The 18,130-nt window shown below is 37.6% G+C and overlaps 2 protein-coding genes across 4 annotated transcripts; both read left to right on the top strand.

Annotated features, from left to right (window-relative positions):
- The first annotated feature begins 1,329 nt into the window (after nucleotides 1-1,329).
- retsat.2 (retinol saturase, tandem duplicate 2) lies at nucleotides 1,330-8,124 on the top strand. Its single transcript, XM_066642057.1, has 11 exons — nucleotides 1,330-1,592; nucleotides 2,419-2,601; nucleotides 3,159-3,400; nucleotides 3,756-3,957; nucleotides 4,474-4,671; nucleotides 5,083-5,202; nucleotides 5,640-5,778; nucleotides 6,031-6,140; nucleotides 6,277-6,443; nucleotides 6,676-6,835; nucleotides 7,320-8,124. Exons 1-11 carry the CDS (start codon nucleotides 1,433-1,435, stop codon nucleotides 7,460-7,462), a joined length of 1,824 nt encoding a protein of 607 aa, XP_066498154.1. The 5' UTR covers nucleotides 1,330-1,432; the 3' UTR covers nucleotides 7,463-8,124.
- Nucleotides 8,125-8,424: 300 nt separating this feature from the next.
- Nucleotides 8,425-13,925, top strand: cdk21 (cyclin-dependent kinase 21). 3 transcript variants are annotated; one of them, XM_066642428.1, is made up of 9 exons: nucleotides 8,425-8,635; nucleotides 8,987-9,081; nucleotides 9,477-9,709; nucleotides 10,547-10,679; nucleotides 11,020-11,187; nucleotides 11,427-11,536; nucleotides 11,870-11,920; nucleotides 12,038-12,170; nucleotides 12,452-13,925. In XM_066642428.1, exons 3-9 carry the CDS (start codon nucleotides 9,480-9,482, stop codon nucleotides 12,527-12,529), a joined length of 903 nt encoding a protein of 300 aa, XP_066498525.1. In that variant the 5' UTR covers nucleotides 8,425-8,635; nucleotides 8,987-9,081; nucleotides 9,477-9,479; the 3' UTR covers nucleotides 12,530-13,925. The 3 variants fall into 3 exon arrangements, with proteins under 3 accessions (XP_066498525.1, XP_066498524.1, XP_066498527.1); XM_066642427.1 differs by having other exon boundaries at nucleotides 8,983-9,081; XM_066642430.1 differs by lacking the exon at nucleotides 8,987-9,081.
- The last annotated feature ends 4,205 nt before the right edge of the window (nucleotides 13,926-18,130 follow it).

Raw genomic sequence — 18,130 nt, 5'->3', positions numbered from 1 at the left:
TCACAAGGTGCCACACACACACACACACACACCTATGGACACTTTTGAGTCGCCAGTCAAACTCCTCACAGTCACAGAGCGGGACTTGAACCCATAACCTCCAGGTCCCTGGAACTGTGTGACTGCGAAACTACCTGCTGCTCCACCATGCCGCCCTGCTTAAAATATAAATAATATCTATAGCCTTTTTAGACCTAAACATATATGTATTATTACACTTTTGCAGTGTTCCAAAGACAGTATCAAATGGGCAAATTCAGACACCCAGTGTTTCATTATAAAGCATAAGTAACCAATCGCAGGTTGGAACTAATTGCATGTTCATAGATACATGCGTACTGAAAAGATGTAAAATTATATATAAGCCATTTTAAAGGTATTAATGGATTGAAAAAACGTCTAAACATGTCATTGGATTGACAGACCTTAACCAGGATTTTAATATTTAGCATTCCTGTATTTATATTCTGTAATAAAGCGCATTGGAGTACGACTTAACCTCATATTAATTACAGAAATACATTTATAAATCGTCTGATTGAGAAAGATGACCTGATTTGTTGTTTGATCTGATTGACCAATCGGGCGCGAGCGTTAGTGTGCACGTGAATGCGCAGAAATGACTGCTCGAATCTAGACTTTATGGAGTCGACTCAGGTGACTCGACCCTTCTAAACGGATATGATACAACAATGGTTTGTAAATCTTGTATTGCATTGTATTCCCCACTATTTCGCATTTAATGCACCTTTCTGTCTGTAGAAGCCATAGTTACATGTTCTAAAACCACCGTTAACAAAATGCATTACAAATTGGTCTCAGAAGACAGTGAAAGCCCATTAAGAAAATACATTTGTGAGAATTATTACAGAAAATAAGCTTTAAATATGCTAGTCATATTTTATATGAAAGCAGCTTTGCAATGATATAAAGCAACATAGCTGTAGATAAGTAGATTCAAGGTAAGAATGACTACAAAGAACAGTTCTCATCATTTGTATTCACATAAGCCACAACCTGAAAGTGCAGTGAGCCGTGGCCACAGATGTGAAACATGTAGCATGTCACAACTTGACTGTGCTTTGACGTTCCCTTTTTTGGAATCGGGAAATAAACAAATCTTAGGCCTCCATACAAGTCGTATAAGTCTGCCCTAAAACTCCACAGAGTTCCTTGGCCTAAAGTCCGCTTGTTGTTGACATTACCAACATGTAAAATTTTAGGAGGACGGGAGGATTTATGGCTCCATTTGACCGCCACTGGGCTAACTTGACTTAAACGTTATTGTGAGGAATCGAATCCACAGGTTTAGAGTCGACAATTGAGTCGAGGAATCGTTTCTTTAGAGTTCCACTCCCATTCCCACTCCTTGTAAGAGTCTCGGACAGCAGTTTAGTTTCACTTCAGTTAACGTTAGCGGAGACCTGTGGCGATGTGGATCGCAGTGGGGCTCGTGTTCGCGGCTTTGGTTCTGTTTCTTCTCAAATATGCGTTTGGTTCTTCTGGACCGAGTCCTTTTGATTTCGACACCAGAGAACCTCTGAAACCGATGGTGCTGGAAAGAAAGCAGAAGAACAAAGTGCTTAAACAAGGTCTCAGACGTAACGTTATCTTAAAATGGCAGTGGAACTGAGTTGCCTCATATTCTTCAGCGTCTCGTTTGAATTTTCCGTTCCACCTTTACCTGATACAGCGGGTACATTCTGGCTGCGCCATTTAAGGTGGAACCGAATATTAGAAGCAAACGTTGACGAATAGAGGGTTGGCTTGGTGGAAGTGAGTTCTTTAGCTTTTTGTGAGAACAAGATAACAACTGTCTGTGAAAACCTGAATAGGCTGACGATGTGGAAACCTTTGCTAAAGTTACACAAAGTCTTAATTCGTTGGTTCCTGCAACAGCTTTAAAGAGAGGGATATCACAACTGTCTGCAAAAAGGATGAGAAATGCCCTGTTCTAGATACGCTTACCAAGTTCAACACAGATTTATGTACAGTGAATGTAACATTAATAGTAACCAGGCGTTGTGACTGTCATGAATCTGTCAGGACATATTACCCAGCCATCAAATCAGACTTCAGATGTTCAGGGCAAAGTACAGCATGATTCTACACACATGAAGAGTTTGTAGACCTAAAATTACTGTTGGGGGAATTCCTTGTTTTGGTAGCAAAATAGTGTTTACTGGGTACATTATTAAGGCTTTAATTTGAATTGTCGTTTATTTGCCTGCAATATTCTGTTTAGGAGGGTGTCTAAATTGTTCCCTTTTCTCTCTAGCTGTTGACCTGCTGTTTTTTTAAATGTCTCATGTTATTATTAGCTGACAGTTAAGGAAACATACCCTGAAATTGTAGATTTAATGTGTTTTAAAACAATGAGGGTGAAAAGAAACCTTTTTATTCTGTTGATTTCTACAGGCTTTCTGTCCAGCAAAGTTCCTCAAGATCTGGATGCCATTGTGATTGGGAGTGGCATTGGTGGACTGGGTATCGCAGTTTTACTGGCGAAAGTTGGGAAGAAGGTTCTGGTTCTTGAACAGCATGACCGTGCTGGAGGATGCTGCCACACTTTTTCAGAGAAAGGCTTTGAGTTTGATGTCGGTGAGAAAGTTGGTCTTATGCTCACACCTAACAAGTGGCTTTAGTTCATGTTCCATGTACCAAGAAATATATTTTATTTGTGTTTTAACAAATCTGACAGGACTGATTTGCTCAAATGCCCAACCCTCAATGCCAGCACCACACAATAACACAAACACACAAACTTTATTTCTGTCTGAAACGACCAGAATGCTGGCAGAATTCTGAGGGAGGAATGTGCAGAGTCATGTGTGAAATGAATGCTTGAATAAACTGCCTGCTTTCTACTCCAATAATTTCAAAGTTGTAATTATTTTGCCAATTTCTGTAGGTGAACTGGTGTCCTGCTAAATTTTTATGGGTTTTTTTTCTGCTTTTTGTGGCTGTCTCTAATGTGACTCAGTTACAAACACCTTAATTAAAAAAATACTCGTTGTGGTAGTACAGACATACTGGTGAGGCATGAGAAAACATATTTTAATCTAATAATATCAATAATGATAATTGGTTCTCTTGTATTCTCTACACCACAGCCACAGTGGTGACCTCACTTGTTCTTATGTCTTTCTCTGGTTCAGGTATCCATTACGTTGGAAATCTGCTGGAACATAAGCCACTGCGCTGCATGATAGATCAAATTACCAATGGGCAGCTACAGTGGGAGCCATTAGACAACCCCTTTGATCAAGTGGTTTTGGGACCTCCAGAGAACCGGCGTGTATACCCCATCTACAGCGGCAAAGGCCGCTTCTCTCAGGAGCTGAAGAAATGCTTCCCAGGAGAGGAGAAGGCCATTGATAAGTTTGTGGCGCTGGTTCATGTGAGTCTGAGGGCACTAGCCAGGTGCAGCCTGTTTAAGAACAAACAGAGTGACTTGTTAAAATCGACTTGTTAAATCTGTCAATTTAAAGTTAACTTATTATTATTAATACATTTTTTGCTGTGGTGAAGCCAGATGAAATATGTTTCACAGTTTTGCTGTAATTACATTTAAGTATATAATTATTTAAAATGTTTTGACTTCTCACTTCCTCAACGTTTCAACATAAATATTTTATTAAAGAATTTGACTGTAATGGAATATTGCACCATATAGAGGGTATAAACAGGATCATGCAGAAATGTTAGTATGTTGCTATTATTAATAAGTGTTTTATCTTTTATTCTTATTTCAGAAATGTGGTAACAATGTACGGATGATGGCCATGTTAAAGTTAATACCTTCTTTGGTTGCTGAGTTCTTGGTCTACACAGGGCTTGTCAATCTATTGTCCCCCTTCTTCAGCTATGGCACCCACAGTCTTGATGAGGTGGTGAACAGCCTCACTGAGAATAAAGACCTCAGAGCTGTGATGTGCTATATCTTTGGCACCTATGGTAAGGTCTCCTGTGCTTGAATTTGTACAGTGCTTTTACGTAACTCCTCCTTACTTGTTATATTGTTTGTCGTCTGGTTCACTAGTTTTAAAGGGACATGTTATTAATATATCACTACTTCTGTGTATTTGCACATTAATTTGGGTATCTAGAGCACCTGTAAACTGTGAAACCTCCTCGACTGAGTATCTCCAACCAGAAAGCTGGACCTGAATTTGAGTATGTAAGAATGCAATTATGAGGGTAAACAGTGTTAAAAAAGAACTCAGCAAAAACTGCATTGCTTCATGCTGCTCTGCACTATTCTGAACGGGACTGTTTAGACAGGGTGACTGGATATTTTGATAGTTTGGTCAAACTGGTCCCAGGAATTTTAGTAAGGCACTAGGGGACATTTGACTTGTTGAAAAATGGGTATAAAATATCATTTTTGACATTTATCTGGGGATCTTTATAGTGTTTATAGTCTTTTTTAACATCTATTTTTGGGACACTGACTGATCTCTCACTTTTCAGGAAACACCCCAAAAGAAGCCAGTTTCTCCATGCATAGTTTGCTTTTGTGCCACTATATACCCGGTGCCTGGTATCCTAAAGGAGGAGCGAGTGAGATTGCCTACCACATGATCCCCATCATAGAGAAAGCAGGAGGAGCGGTGCTAGTCCGAGCACCTGTCAATCGTATTCTCCTTAACGATGCAAAAGAAGCTATAGGTAACCTCAAAATATAAGCTCAGTACTCATACCTTTCAGTACATTTATGCAATCCCTTTTCAGTGTTCAATTTGGGCTTAAGTTATCTAGCTAACTCAAGATTCTATTTTGTGAAGAATAAGATCTGTGATAAAGCTAGAACTTTGTTTGTACCAAATAAAAATGTGCTAGTTTAAGTAATTAAAGACACAATCTGATTATTTCAGGTACAAATGTAATGTGTGTGCAGGTTTTTACTGCTGATTTGCTCATGCTGATAAATACCAAATCTTGCGTGGTGTGTTTTACTGAGTACTGTGACATTATATTGTACCTGTACTTATAAACTGCATTACAGAAGATTTTATTAGTTCTGTCAATATGGATTATATTATAGTTTTCCATGGAGTGTTTTGACAAATTTGTTTTCAGGGGTCAGTGTAATGAAGGGGCATGAGGAGGTGCATGTGAATGCTCCAATTATCATCTCAGATGCAGGAATCTTCAACACATACCAGCAGCTCCTGCCCAAAGAGGTGCAGACCATGCCAGGTGAGGAGCTGGGGGGTGGGGGGCGATGGGAGATGAGGGAAGACTCACAAAATTAGAGAAATAGGCAAGATTTGGAAGTTACAAAAAAAGCTTATAGTTTTGTGTATTTATATTTACATAATTGTTGATGTGGCCCAGCTAAGTGATCACTGATCAGCTCTCTTGCATACTGTCTGGCGGAAGTTATTAGTACCTCCCAAACAATTACAGATGCTGAACACATGTAATACATTTTCTATTTTATTTCTTTTATTTGTTGTATTTTAAACTTAAATTTGTGAAGACAAACAAATGAGAAACTATTAGCTTACTGCGATCACGTGATTATGTAATTGTGATAAACATATTTCTAAACCTTTATTTACAAACTTGGGTTGATTTTAAAACATAATTTTAAAAATGCGTGTGTGTGTGTGTGTGTTTGGCATGTTTTATAGCAATCCAGAAGCAGTTGAGTCTGGTGAAGCATGGTATGGGAGGACTCAGTGTTTTTCTGGGTCTGGATGGGACAAAAGAGGAGCTGGGACTTGATGCCAAAAACTACTGGATCTTTCCTGAAAACAACCTGGATGAGCTGTGAGTGCCTAAATAGATCCTTTCTTAAATCTGTGGTAGCAGAATTATAATTTATACGGTAAATATTTTTAAAATATATAAACTTTTTTTTTTACATGCCTAGGTTTTTAAAATTATGCTAAGATTACTTAAGCTTTGCATTCTAAATTCTGTCCTATCCTTTTAGTACTTAAACTACTGTAATTGCACTGATCCCATGTTTCATTCATCTACTGACTACATCATGTGCCTCACTTCTTGTTTTTATACTAGGATGGAGGGTTACATCAGGCTGGAGAGGGAGGAGGCAGTGAAGAATATACCTATGGTGTTTCTGGCTTCACCTTCTGCCAAAGACTCCACTTGGGAAGAGAGACAACCAGGTAGATAGCAGAAGATGTGTTAAAACCATGACATGACACTTGGATCTCTACTTACTTTGTATTTTTTTAGATATTAGTCCTCTCTTAGAAAATTCGGTTGAATTTTGAACATTGACTGAGATCATGCCTCTCTTAGGTAAATCCACTCTGACTGTTGTGAGCTTTGCCCCATACTCTTGGTTTGAGGAATGGAAAGATGACAAAGTGAAAAACCGGGGAGGTGACTATAAAAACCTAAAGGAGACCCTTACCAACTCTATTTTGGAAGTCGTGTATCAGATATTCCCCAAGACCAAGGACAGGGTACAGCCTATTATTCTGTAATCATCCTCCAGCCTTATTGCCTCTTCTGAAATAAATATACTCAGCAATTAATTATGTTTATAATTTATAATTATGTTTATATGCTCTGCTTCCTTCTTGAGTAAAAATATTTAATTTCTAATGGCTTTTTTGTGGGCCCTTTTTTTTTGCTACCTCATTATTCTTTGTTCTGTTTCACATACATCCTCACTCTTCATATTGACCTTTGCAGATAGAGTACATTGATGCAGGCACTCCTGTGTCTAACCAGCACTACATAGCAGCTCCCAAGGGGGAGATCTATGGAATTGACCACGGAACTGCACGCTTCAGTGCTGAATTTTGCATCTCAATGAGACCACAAACACCTGTCAAAAATCTCTACCTCACAGGTGAGTTTAAAACAGATTTGTGGCATTTGTAAATCCATTTGTAATTATCTGATATTTGTTATTTGTATAGTGCCCTATTACTTTGCTTCATTTCTTGCTTTTTGTATTTAAACAATAATAAAACATATAGGACACAAACTCAGCACATCAGTGCCGATATTTGGCTGGAAAATGAAAAGAAAAAATGTTCTTAATGTTTTGAACTCTGTTTCCTGCCAATAACCTGTTATTCCTTCTGTGGTAGAATCTGTGGTTTGCTGTAGTAGCTGCATCCATAACATTTCTTTTATTTTTTTCACTAGTTTTAAATTTGATTTGTTAAAATCAGATGAAAAACAGTGATTTGACCCTGTACCCTGTAAGTTAAGACAGTGGTTAGATATGAAGTTAAATTTCACATCATGTTAAAGCATAATGTGTAGTGTAGCCATCTCAACAAACTAACTCTTTACTCTAAACTAACTGTTGTATATTCTTCTTTTAGGTCAAGATCTGTTTTGCTGTGGATTTGCAGGTGCCTTCGCTGGTGCTCTGGTGTGTGGTTCTGTGATTCTCAACCGCAATCTTTTTATGGATGCCTCGGCTCTCACCAAGAAACTCAGAAAAGCCAGCAAGAAATCCCAGTAACTACAGTAACATAAAATTCTGTGCACCAGTGTAGTAACAGTGGTAAGAATCTTTCAAACCCAGCTGACCCAAACCTAGAAACCCTTGCCCTCATGACTATGGTGGTTTTTGTTTTGTTTTGTTTTGTTTTATCATTCATTAACTGTCTAAAATCCTACAGATGCCTTTCTGCCATCAGCAAACCTAGAAAAACAGTTGTTCATTCATTCATTGTCTGTAACCGCTTATCCACCTCAGGGTCACGGTGGATCCAGAGCCTACCCAGAATTACTGGGTGCAAAAAAAAATATCTTAAAAAATTACATTTAATAATAATGATTTAATAAATAAATAATAAACACATTAGATTGGTTTCTGTTGTGCAAACAGACTCGGAATCTAGCAGATGGTGAGGAAACCTTTTTTCAACTTTATTAAAAGTGTTTTTGATAACAATCATGAACATTGCCGTTAAGCAAGTTAACAAGAAAGCTGAAATTTATACGAGAGAATGTGACAGCTACAGTATTAGTTCTGAATGTTGCTGAATTTTATTATTTTCTTTATGCTGCAGCTGTATAGGACTGACATGTAAATGAAGTTGCTATACTCCAATAATAAAACAAGTCAGATGTGTTTTTCTTTTTCTTTTTTTCAAATCACTTGTATTTGTCATTTCATTGAACCTTGATACTACATTAATACGAAATTCATATCTTTATAGAAAAAAATCTCAGTTAACAAACGATGTAAGGGAACAGGTCTTTATATTAAAACACTTTTTTATGAAAGTAGACATTTGTTTAATTCATGATTTGATTTGTGTCAGATACTCCAAAAAGTGTCATTTTAATTAGATTAATGCAACAAGTGTGTAAAATATTCAGGCATCTAATAATGGTGTTAATTATGTTCAAATAATAAAGTGTCTGCTAAATGCCATAAATGTAATGAAGGGGAGAGTAGATAAAGAGTAGCATAGAAGATGGTGATTCGGGCCATGGCCTTGTGGCCAAAATTTCAAATCCCACAGGTCTTCGAATACCAATGCAGCCTCAAGTTAGATACTTCAACTTATGTTCTTTGAAACTTTGAGTTAGCACCTGATAACTAACAGACTAAATAAGGTTTAAAACTAGAACTAGTAAAATAGTTCATCATTGCTGGGAGGTGAACAAGGAATATTGTTAGCAGGTAAGTTTGTAATCCGTGACATACAAGGGCTGGGAGTGTTAAAATGAGTTAACTGTATTTTATTATTCCAGGCCTAAAAAATTTAACATCTTACAAACGGGCACTTTTTGTTTCTTTAAAAAAAAATACGTGTATATCGCCTAGTGTTCAGTTAATGGAAGTACGGTTGTAAAGGTTTGAACTAAAATGTCTTACTGTTTCTTGTGATTCTGAAAATAGTGCAAAAAAACCGTATAGAGTCTGATAAAATAAATACTTAAACGTTAAAGGTGTCAGAGAAATATGTTTATGTATTGGGACGGTACTGAAAAGCAATTCCATATTTGCATTTTGACCTTTGTTGAAAGGTAGTTTTCTCTGGTGGTGGTGCAGTCCCGGGGTGGGAAACTTGGAAAGCATCGTCTCTCTCAGTAACTTGATCAAAAATAATAAAATCTAAACTTAAGGTGGGTGTTTTTGAGCTGTTAAACAGAAATGCCTGTAAATATGTGATAAATGAAGATGGACATTTAGTGGAAAATACTTGACTCCTTGAACTTTTCTATAATACTTTATTTTTTTAAGTATAATTATCATTAATAAAATATTTAATCCTTCTCTCCATTTTTACGTAAAGGCCATCGTCCAACAGGTTGTAGCGTTAAACTAACCACCTCCCGAATTTATTTTAAAAGGTCAAATCTATCTAAAATTAGATTTATAAATCGATAACTATCAAATAATGGCTAACATTAAAATATTTTCCCACCGCCACCCCTGCTAGCAGCAAGAGCTAGCAGGCCACGATGTAATTTTGTGTTTTGTTGTGTTTTCCTGGTATATTACGCTTTTCTGAGATTAGGCCATGGATAGAAGCGATTGGGAGAACTCCGACTATGAAATATTAGCAGAAATAGGGCAAGGCGCCTATGGGAGAGTGTACAAAGCGAGAGAACGGAGTGAACACCAACGGCTCGTTGCGGTTAAGAGGCTTCTCTTGCCCGCGGATCCGAACGCCGGAGTCCCGCAGGTCATGATCCGAGAGGTGGCACTGCTGAGGAAAATAGAGCACTTCGACCACCCCAACATAGTCAAGTAGGTAAAGAATTAAGTAATAAAAAGTGAACAACTTTTTTTTTTCTCATAAAATGTTAGGTTTTATGTTTTCCCACATATACCCAATGCGTTGTAGTGTAATATTCCTATGTATGTTTGATTGTATGTGTCGGATGATTGGATAACTCCATCTTATCCCTGTTATTGGATAGAGCTCCATCAATTCACAGAACACCACTTCACCACAGCTCAATGATGGGTGCATTCATACAGACACTTGGCAATGAATTATCACGTCTCATACTATTTTCAGCTCATATTTATGGCTATACAGATTATGAAGTTGATCCTGAATTTACTAAATAGTGGGGCTGTCTACAAACTTTTTGACTTGTATTGTATGCACAGATCAACTGTAAAATTATGACCACCTCTTTGTTTCCACACTCACGGTCCGTTCTCTCAGCTTCACTTACCAAATAGGAGCACACTGTAGTTCTACAACTACATGCTCACTTTCACCCTGTTCATAAATTGTCAGGACCACACAGGATGCTGTTGGCTATATCATTTTGCTTGATGGACTGTTCTCAGTCCAACGGTGGCACTGAGGGGTTTTAAGACTCGAGCACTGAGCTGTGTCTGATTCCCTCGTATCAGTGCAACACACACTAACACAATACCACCACGTCATCGTCGTCGCTGAGAACGATGGGTCCTGACCGTTGAAGAACAGGGTGGTAGGAGACTAACACTTTATGCAGATCAATAGATCTACAGTCTGTAACGCAGAACTACAATTGTAGAAACAAGGAGGTGGTCAAAATATAATGGATGATTTTTGTATATGTCCTAATAGAGGTGGTCTGTTTAAAGATTGTTGAGTGTATCAGCTGGTGTGAAGGAGCAGAGTATGGATCTGATGTTGGTGTTTGAATACATTGATCAGGATCTGTCATCATTCCTTGGCAAAGTGTCAGTGAGCGGCCTGGACAGATCCAAAATAAAGGTGAGTGGAAAATCTGTTTTATCAATGTAGTTTTAGTGCAACACCGACTGTGTGTATTTTCAATCAGTTGTATGCATAGATTTGAGCACACCTGGGTCAAATTAGACCTTCTAAATGAAAATAGATCTAAATTCTACTATACAATGAATAATGTATTTATTCATATTTGATTTTCATCAACTAAATTATGTACTGACATTCATTAATCAGACTGCATATGACTGTAAAATTATAGGCAGTTTAGATATATATAACTGCAGCTTGTAGGATAGTAACTAGTTGAATGCAATGTAACATTGATTTGAAAGGTCAGTTTGGTTTACTGTAGTTTTCTTTGTAGGACATAATGCAGCAGCTGTTGAGAGGAGTGGACTTTCTCCACACAAATGCGATTATGCACCGTGACCTAAAGCCAGCCAATGTGTTAGTGAGCAGCCGTGGGGAGGTGAAGATTGCTGACTTTGGTCTGGCCAGGATCTACACTTACCACATCGCCCTGACACCCTGTGTGCGTTCCAACATGTTCTGGGCACTGTATCAAAATGCATGTTTGGATATGTTAAATAAATATTGTATCCCATCAGATTGATATTAATTGGTGCACAGAATTGCACACACACACACATTTATTTAAGATGGAGCAGTAAATTAAATCAAGATGTTGATGTATAAAACACCATCCTCAGCTTTGTTTTAGGCAGAACATCTGCGAGACCATATTTTCTGTGTGTGTCTGTATTTGTTTAGGTAGTGACTCTGTGGTACAGGGCTCCAGAGGTGCTACTGCAGGTGGGATACATGTCCTCTGTGGATATCTGGAGTGTTGGTTGCATTTTTGCAGAACTGTTCCTGTTAAGGTGAGCTAGCACAGGTCCCCTTGATGCCACTGAGGATTTTAGCAGTGCTCAGAGCTCAGATGACTTCACTTTCATTGACAGAAACTGGTGGAAGAGACGAGAGCTGTGAACAGGGATCCCACTCATTTATCCAGTCTTCACACACTTTCTAAAACACCTCTGCATGTACACATGCAGTTCTTCCACTTCTTGATACATTTTTCCCCAAAAAAACCTTCATCATTATGCTGTGAATTGTACGTTTGTTAAAAGGTTGCTATTATTCGGGTAGTTTTAAAAAAACACTGCATAAACCTTTGTCAACACATTTGGCCTTTCTCCTTTGTTCCACAGACCTTTGTTTTGTGGATATACTGAGAACCAGCAGCTGCAGAAAATCTTTGAGTAAGTAGAGATTTTTCTCTCTGATGTGCCCCTAGCTTTAGCCTAAATCCAGTTAGTAATAAATGCTCTTTTTAATCAGAGTTTGTGTCTTGTTGCTATGATTCACTATATCTAAAGGGTGATTGGTTTGCCTGAAAAAGAGGACTGGCCTAAGGAATGCCCCATCAACTTTAACCCTGCTTGGGCCAGAAAGGAGCCACTTTCACAGCTGCTACCCAACCTCACTCAAGAGGAGAACCACCTCCTAACCGTAAGTGTTGATCCAGTACTAAACAAAGGGATTCAGTGAACTAAATGGGCTAAGGTGTGTTTATCACTTTCACATGAACAAAATGTTTGACCGTTTGCTGGCGTATGGAAATCACTGCATTGATTCTGATATATATTTTCCCATGTGCTATTTGTAAATAAGTCCATTACTGTTCAAAATGATCCTGTGTAGGAGCGACATATACAGTAGGGCAATGCTTTTATTCTACTTTGAAGACCATTAATCTTACCAGGCCATTTTCTTCCCTGTGTCCTGTATAGAAATGTCTAGAATTCAATCCAAGCAACCGCATCTCAGCATACAACGCTTTAGCCCATCCTTTCCTGTCAGGGTCCTAACCTCCATACTCATACACGGGACAGGAGAGATGACAGAGACGAGAAGTGGGAGGAGTTGAATGAAGAGAGTGGGGGTTAAGTGCCTCCCACACAGCCAGCCTGAAGTCTGCTAAGAGTGATGTGTTAATGTGATGCCTAGTTTTTGGAATACGGAAGCTCATGGACTTTACAAAATATTCTCAGGACATTAAAAGGCATTCCATATTTTAAAACCTGTAAAAAGATGTGAAATCTTAATTCAAAGTGTGATATGCAATGCTCCATTTTCAGATCAGATTTTTCACAGTAAAGGTGACACAAACTAGGTGTTTAATGCTCTATGTCTTCACATGAAGTAACAGTTATAATTACATTTATTAATGCCCAAGTCATTTCACTTTTTCTTATAACACTATAATAAAATATTTAAACATACTTTGAAATACTCTAAATTTCACTGAGTCAATCACATAATTTATAAATGTACCTTGGGTTTGGACCAGTCATACCCTGTATTAATTGTTTAAATATCCCTGTTTTGTATGCTCTGTTTTGGTATTCATCTGAAAAATGATTTCATAGCTGATTTAGCATATGAAATATTATAAAGCATAGTTAGAGCCAACAGGTCATTTTAATTAGAGTGAGTATGTTTAAATCTCTAATTGTAGATGTAAAATTCAACACCCAAAACAGGTTTTAACTTACTGATGCAAAACCTCAAGCTGTCGTTATCTTCCACTAAAATGACATCCATTCAGTGCGTTCTCTAGGGATTTCCTTTGAGGTTATTTTTTAAAGTAATATCAGTGTGACATAAAAATGCTCATGGAATTGCTCCAAAGCAGTCCTCTGAGCATAGAGCAGAAAACAAGCGACACTGTTAAAGACAACAAAGCACTGAGAAACTTTTACTAACTTAATAACACATATATATCCTAAGTAATGTCAGGGGTAGGTTAAACTGTCTAAGTTTTCCCAGCTTAAGGCATTAATGCTAAATTACAAACTGCTTTTAAATCTATTTCATCTTGGGCTTAATAATGAACTTCAGTACGGTTTGGTTTTGGTTCTTGTTGCATTAAATTGGATAAAATATCGCTGCTGGAATAGACATTTTATTAAGACATTTTTCATGTTCTTTGTTTTATATTCTTGTTAACGTTTGTTAAAATAGTGTTTTATGTTGTTTGATGTAAATCTAAGATGAATGTGACAGAAACCTTAAGAGTTACAACGTCTGTGCTTCTATTTTCACTGTGATTCTGTTATCATTAACTTTTCAGACCAGTTCTTTTATTTTATTTTATTTATTATTATTTTTTGCTCATACACCATGACTGTAGTGTACAATTTTTAGATTCTAAACCAGTATTGTTTTTACATGTGTATGTTTCTCACATTTTCTGCCAATAAAGGCTTAGGTTCAGAGATCATATTTATTATGAATATTGTTCATCATTATGACTACATTTATAGCTCTTCTGAAGTTAAAGAAGTAAGTCACTGCCTGATTTGTCTAACTTACGCATGCAATTCTTATATACAACTGTCATAAATAAATTATACTCTTCTTTCACCTCCATGCTTATGTACTAAGGTGACATGGTGGGTTTATTTTGCTATATTGAGGCCACAAAATAATATTTTGTAATAATATTATATGAGGCCACAAAATAATATTTTATAATAATATTATATGAGGCCACAAAATAATATTTTGATGCCACGAAATAGTATTTTGAGGCCATGAAATAATATATTGAAGCTTGGACCAAGGGACCTGCATTGGCAACGCACACAAGTTTGATTAGCATAGCAGCTGAACAACCACACACCTAACCTTTGAGATTAAGTCTAACACCAGATTGCAGTTGGTTAATGTTAATGCAGACTGCCTTGAGGTTCATGGACAACATGGAAAAGCAGCGCGAATTAGATAATTTTCTCCGGGAGAGATATATGGAGGAGAATCAAATAGCAAAAATGGGTGAAGACAAGGCAGGTGCACAGTCATTTTGTGGCCTCAAAATACAATTTTATGGCCGCAATGTTATTTTGTGGCCTCAAAATATTTTTGTGGCCTCAATATATTATTCTGTGGTCTCAAAATACTATATAGTTGCCAAAACTTGCTAAATAAACCCACCATGTCACCTTAGAGGCTCCGTAATTACGCATTGGCTCAATTGTGAATCAGATCTGTTCATCTACACTCTTGCTCATATTGTTTGTGTCCAAACGGGGGCACTATTGCACCGTTGGAGGCTTCTAACTTAGCACTAACATGACATTTGGTCCATTACAAACATTGCAATTTGGCCCAGAAGACAGAAAGTTTGAACAGCCCTACTTTAAACCAGTCACAACAGGATTTATGGCAGTGTTTGACATCAGTGGGTTAGTGACATCACAACTGTTAAAACACCACATGCCTTCCGTGTGAAGCTGACAGAAATGTGTAATTTCAGGTCCATTGTTCAAATGCAGTAAGATTTTGTCCCCTAGAGACCGCTGAGTGCAATGAGGGGTTTATTTGATTGTGATAGACCGAAAAATTTGGGAAATCCCAGTGTAGATTCCATATAAGCTCCATAACACTTAAAAAATTAAATGTAAACGTTTTATTAGTATGTCAAATAGTTTTTCTGACATAAGATCAGTGCTAAGTGCAAAAGGATAATATGCACACATATAACTCAAAGTTGACCTAAACGGACTTAGAAATGACACTTGGGCTCAAATATTTGCCTACTCCATGTTCCCTACAGCACACAAGCAGTGAAGGTTTTATAAAATAGGAGATAATACAGAGGGCTTTGAATACTAAATTATTATTTTTAGACTACTATTACAATACTATTATATTTAGAAATGCACAGTTTGGACAGTTTGTTGTGCACTATATAGGGAGCAGCTATTTGAGATGTGGGCATAGTCTTTCATGGAATGCCACGAGCCCAGCGACCACTTCTATGGTGAGATATTTTTAACCTCCCATCTCTCTCTCTCTTTCTCTCTCTCTCTCTCTCTCTCACACACACACACACACACACACACACACACACACACAAGCTCGCCCTAAAAGGGCTTTTCACACCCTGCCACCCGAAGCCCAGTGCGCATGCGCAGCTTCTATACTCGCACAGCTGACCGGAGTGAAGAGCAGGTAAGTCCCATTCATTTCACTCTTGCCTGATTTCGAGCACAGCTACGTCGCCTTTTGAGAAGTAAATTATAAACAGCTCTTGTTTTCAGACGGTGTGATGCTCCAGGTTTCACAACGCATTCTACTTCCGAGGAGTGTAGAAACTAGTGTTTTTGTTTTGTTTGTTTTTTGTTTTTTGCGCTCTCGCTGCTCCCGTGGATCTGTTTCGCGCACAGGACAGGGGCCAGGGACAGGCGACACTGCTAAGTTTGGTGTCAGTATGCACTGAAGTCAGTCATTAGACCTCCCACGGTACACACATGCTGTCATTTATTATACAAAAACAAAGCCAGTAGAATAGCAGACATGCATATGTTTAATCCTGCTCAGTGCCAGCTAGATGGGTATAATTACAAGTTATTTATTTCCCAGAAGATGTCTGGAAACATGTCTTTATATTTTAATGTTATTTATTCATTTATTTTAGTAGTAACATTTACAATGTGTTTAAATGTTTTAAATTTTAGTTTATTTCTTTATTTGCTTGTTCCAAAAAAAAAAGACTATATGAGCTTTGAGTAAAACTGGAAATGCAGTGCCTTCCTTGGATGTATTTCTCAAAGCTCAAAAATTGAGCCTGACCTACAGGAGGAAAAATATGGGATTGGAGACGTCACACACCAAAACTTAAATAAACAATGCACTGACGGGACGATTAGGTGCGAATGTCGATTTCCAAATTTTTTGTTTTCATTTCTGCTAATGTCAAAATATAAACTAGAAAATGTAGAATTTGGGAGTGTCTGATCGGTAGGAATATTCATAGTAACAATATTCACTTGCAAATAGAGTCAAATGAGGAAAATTCTGCCATTTAAAATCAGTAACCTAGTACCTTTAGAACACTCCACACTGTAGTGTGAATATTACCCGTACAGATTACACTGAGATACTATCATACACACCAAGCTAAAATGGTCTAGATCAGTACTAATTGTGATTCTTTGTGAAATAATCAAAAGATGTACATCAAACACATTTTGTTTTGAAATTCTTGATGGGGAGAGAGTGGTGAGGGGATGGGGGTTCTGCTCCTGTGACTTAAGTGCAGATAAAACTATAACTGAACGAGGAACGAGCTACAAAATATTAAAGTTACATGGAGTTGCAAGAAAACAATCAAGCGTTCTTTTTTTAAGCACGTTTATTACATAGACGTTAATAAACCTACTGCTGAGAGAGAGAGAGGGCTAATGGAATGGAACAAAGGGAAGAGCTGGGGGTTGTCAGCTATAGGTTTATAAAGAGAAGGGCTGAACTCCAGGTCTGGAAGGATGGAGTGATGGAGGTCAGCATTTATCTTGCTCTGATTCACCCATTCATCTCTTTAGATACATGTCAAGGCCCCTGTGAAGCCATTCAGGCACAAACATGTTCTCTACTGTGCAACATTTCACATCAGCTACCCTAAATGTATTTAATTTTATTTCTTACAAATTTTTTAAGCATACTTCTTGAAAATTAAATTGGAATTTCCCGTTAAATATCGTAAACCTGTTGTCACCACATTATTAATCATTACTCAGCTTTATTCCCCTGCTCACAATTGTGAGGTAAAAATTAAACAGTCTTAGACCTGTGTGTGTGTGTGTGTGTGTGTGTGTGTGTGTGTGTGTTCAGGCACGCATGCTCAACACATGTCTTTGTCAGTTAGAATTATTGGATTAGTGACTTATGAGTTAAACTGCTCAACTGATCCGAAACATCAACCAACTACATGCCCCCATCAAGTGACATTTCTCTCTCTCTCTCTCTCTCTCTCTCTCTCTCTCTCTCTCTCTCTCAACACATACATCTCTCTCCCACTCTTACTACCATTTATACTCTCTAAGGATGTTAGAGATGTTTCGTTGGACACTTACTATTCACGATTATTCTCTTTACAGTATACAAGGTAGGTGTAGTCAATTGTATATTAATATTGGTATGAGTCTATGTGATCGATGATTACTTTAGAAAACTCTTTCGTTATTCTAATTTTAATGCAGAGAAATGTACAGGAAATTGCTATTTCACAAGTGGGGCTATTCAAAGTATAGTCATTATTTCGGAAGTTTTAATATTTTATGGTTGAGGTTGGCAAATAACCAAATAATATGGAGCTTTGGAACTACCTGTAAATGAATTAAATCTATTAAAAGCAACCTGTGCTGTGATATCACAAAAAGAGCTAACTGACACATTCAAATATTTGAGCTAAAAATTGTGAAAAGCAGCTTTAATATACCCACGAGGAGCTGTATTTTGAAATTATCCAGGTGAATTTCTACACATTTGTTTAGGTACCATTAATCACACACACACACTTCCCACCAGGTCTGAAAGCTTGGCAGGGAGGAATTACCTGACTAAGCTTGTTAAATCACACAGGAAAGGCAGGCAGCACTTGGAGAACACATCTATTTAGTGTTGGG

This window comes from Hoplias malabaricus, chromosome 13 (genome assembly GCF_029633855.1).
Source record: "Hoplias malabaricus isolate fHopMal1 chromosome 13, fHopMal1.hap1, whole genome shotgun sequence".
NCBI lineage: Eukaryota > Metazoa > Chordata > Actinopteri > Characiformes > Erythrinidae > Hoplias > Hoplias malabaricus.
This window is presented reverse-complemented; position numbering and strand designations above follow the sequence as displayed.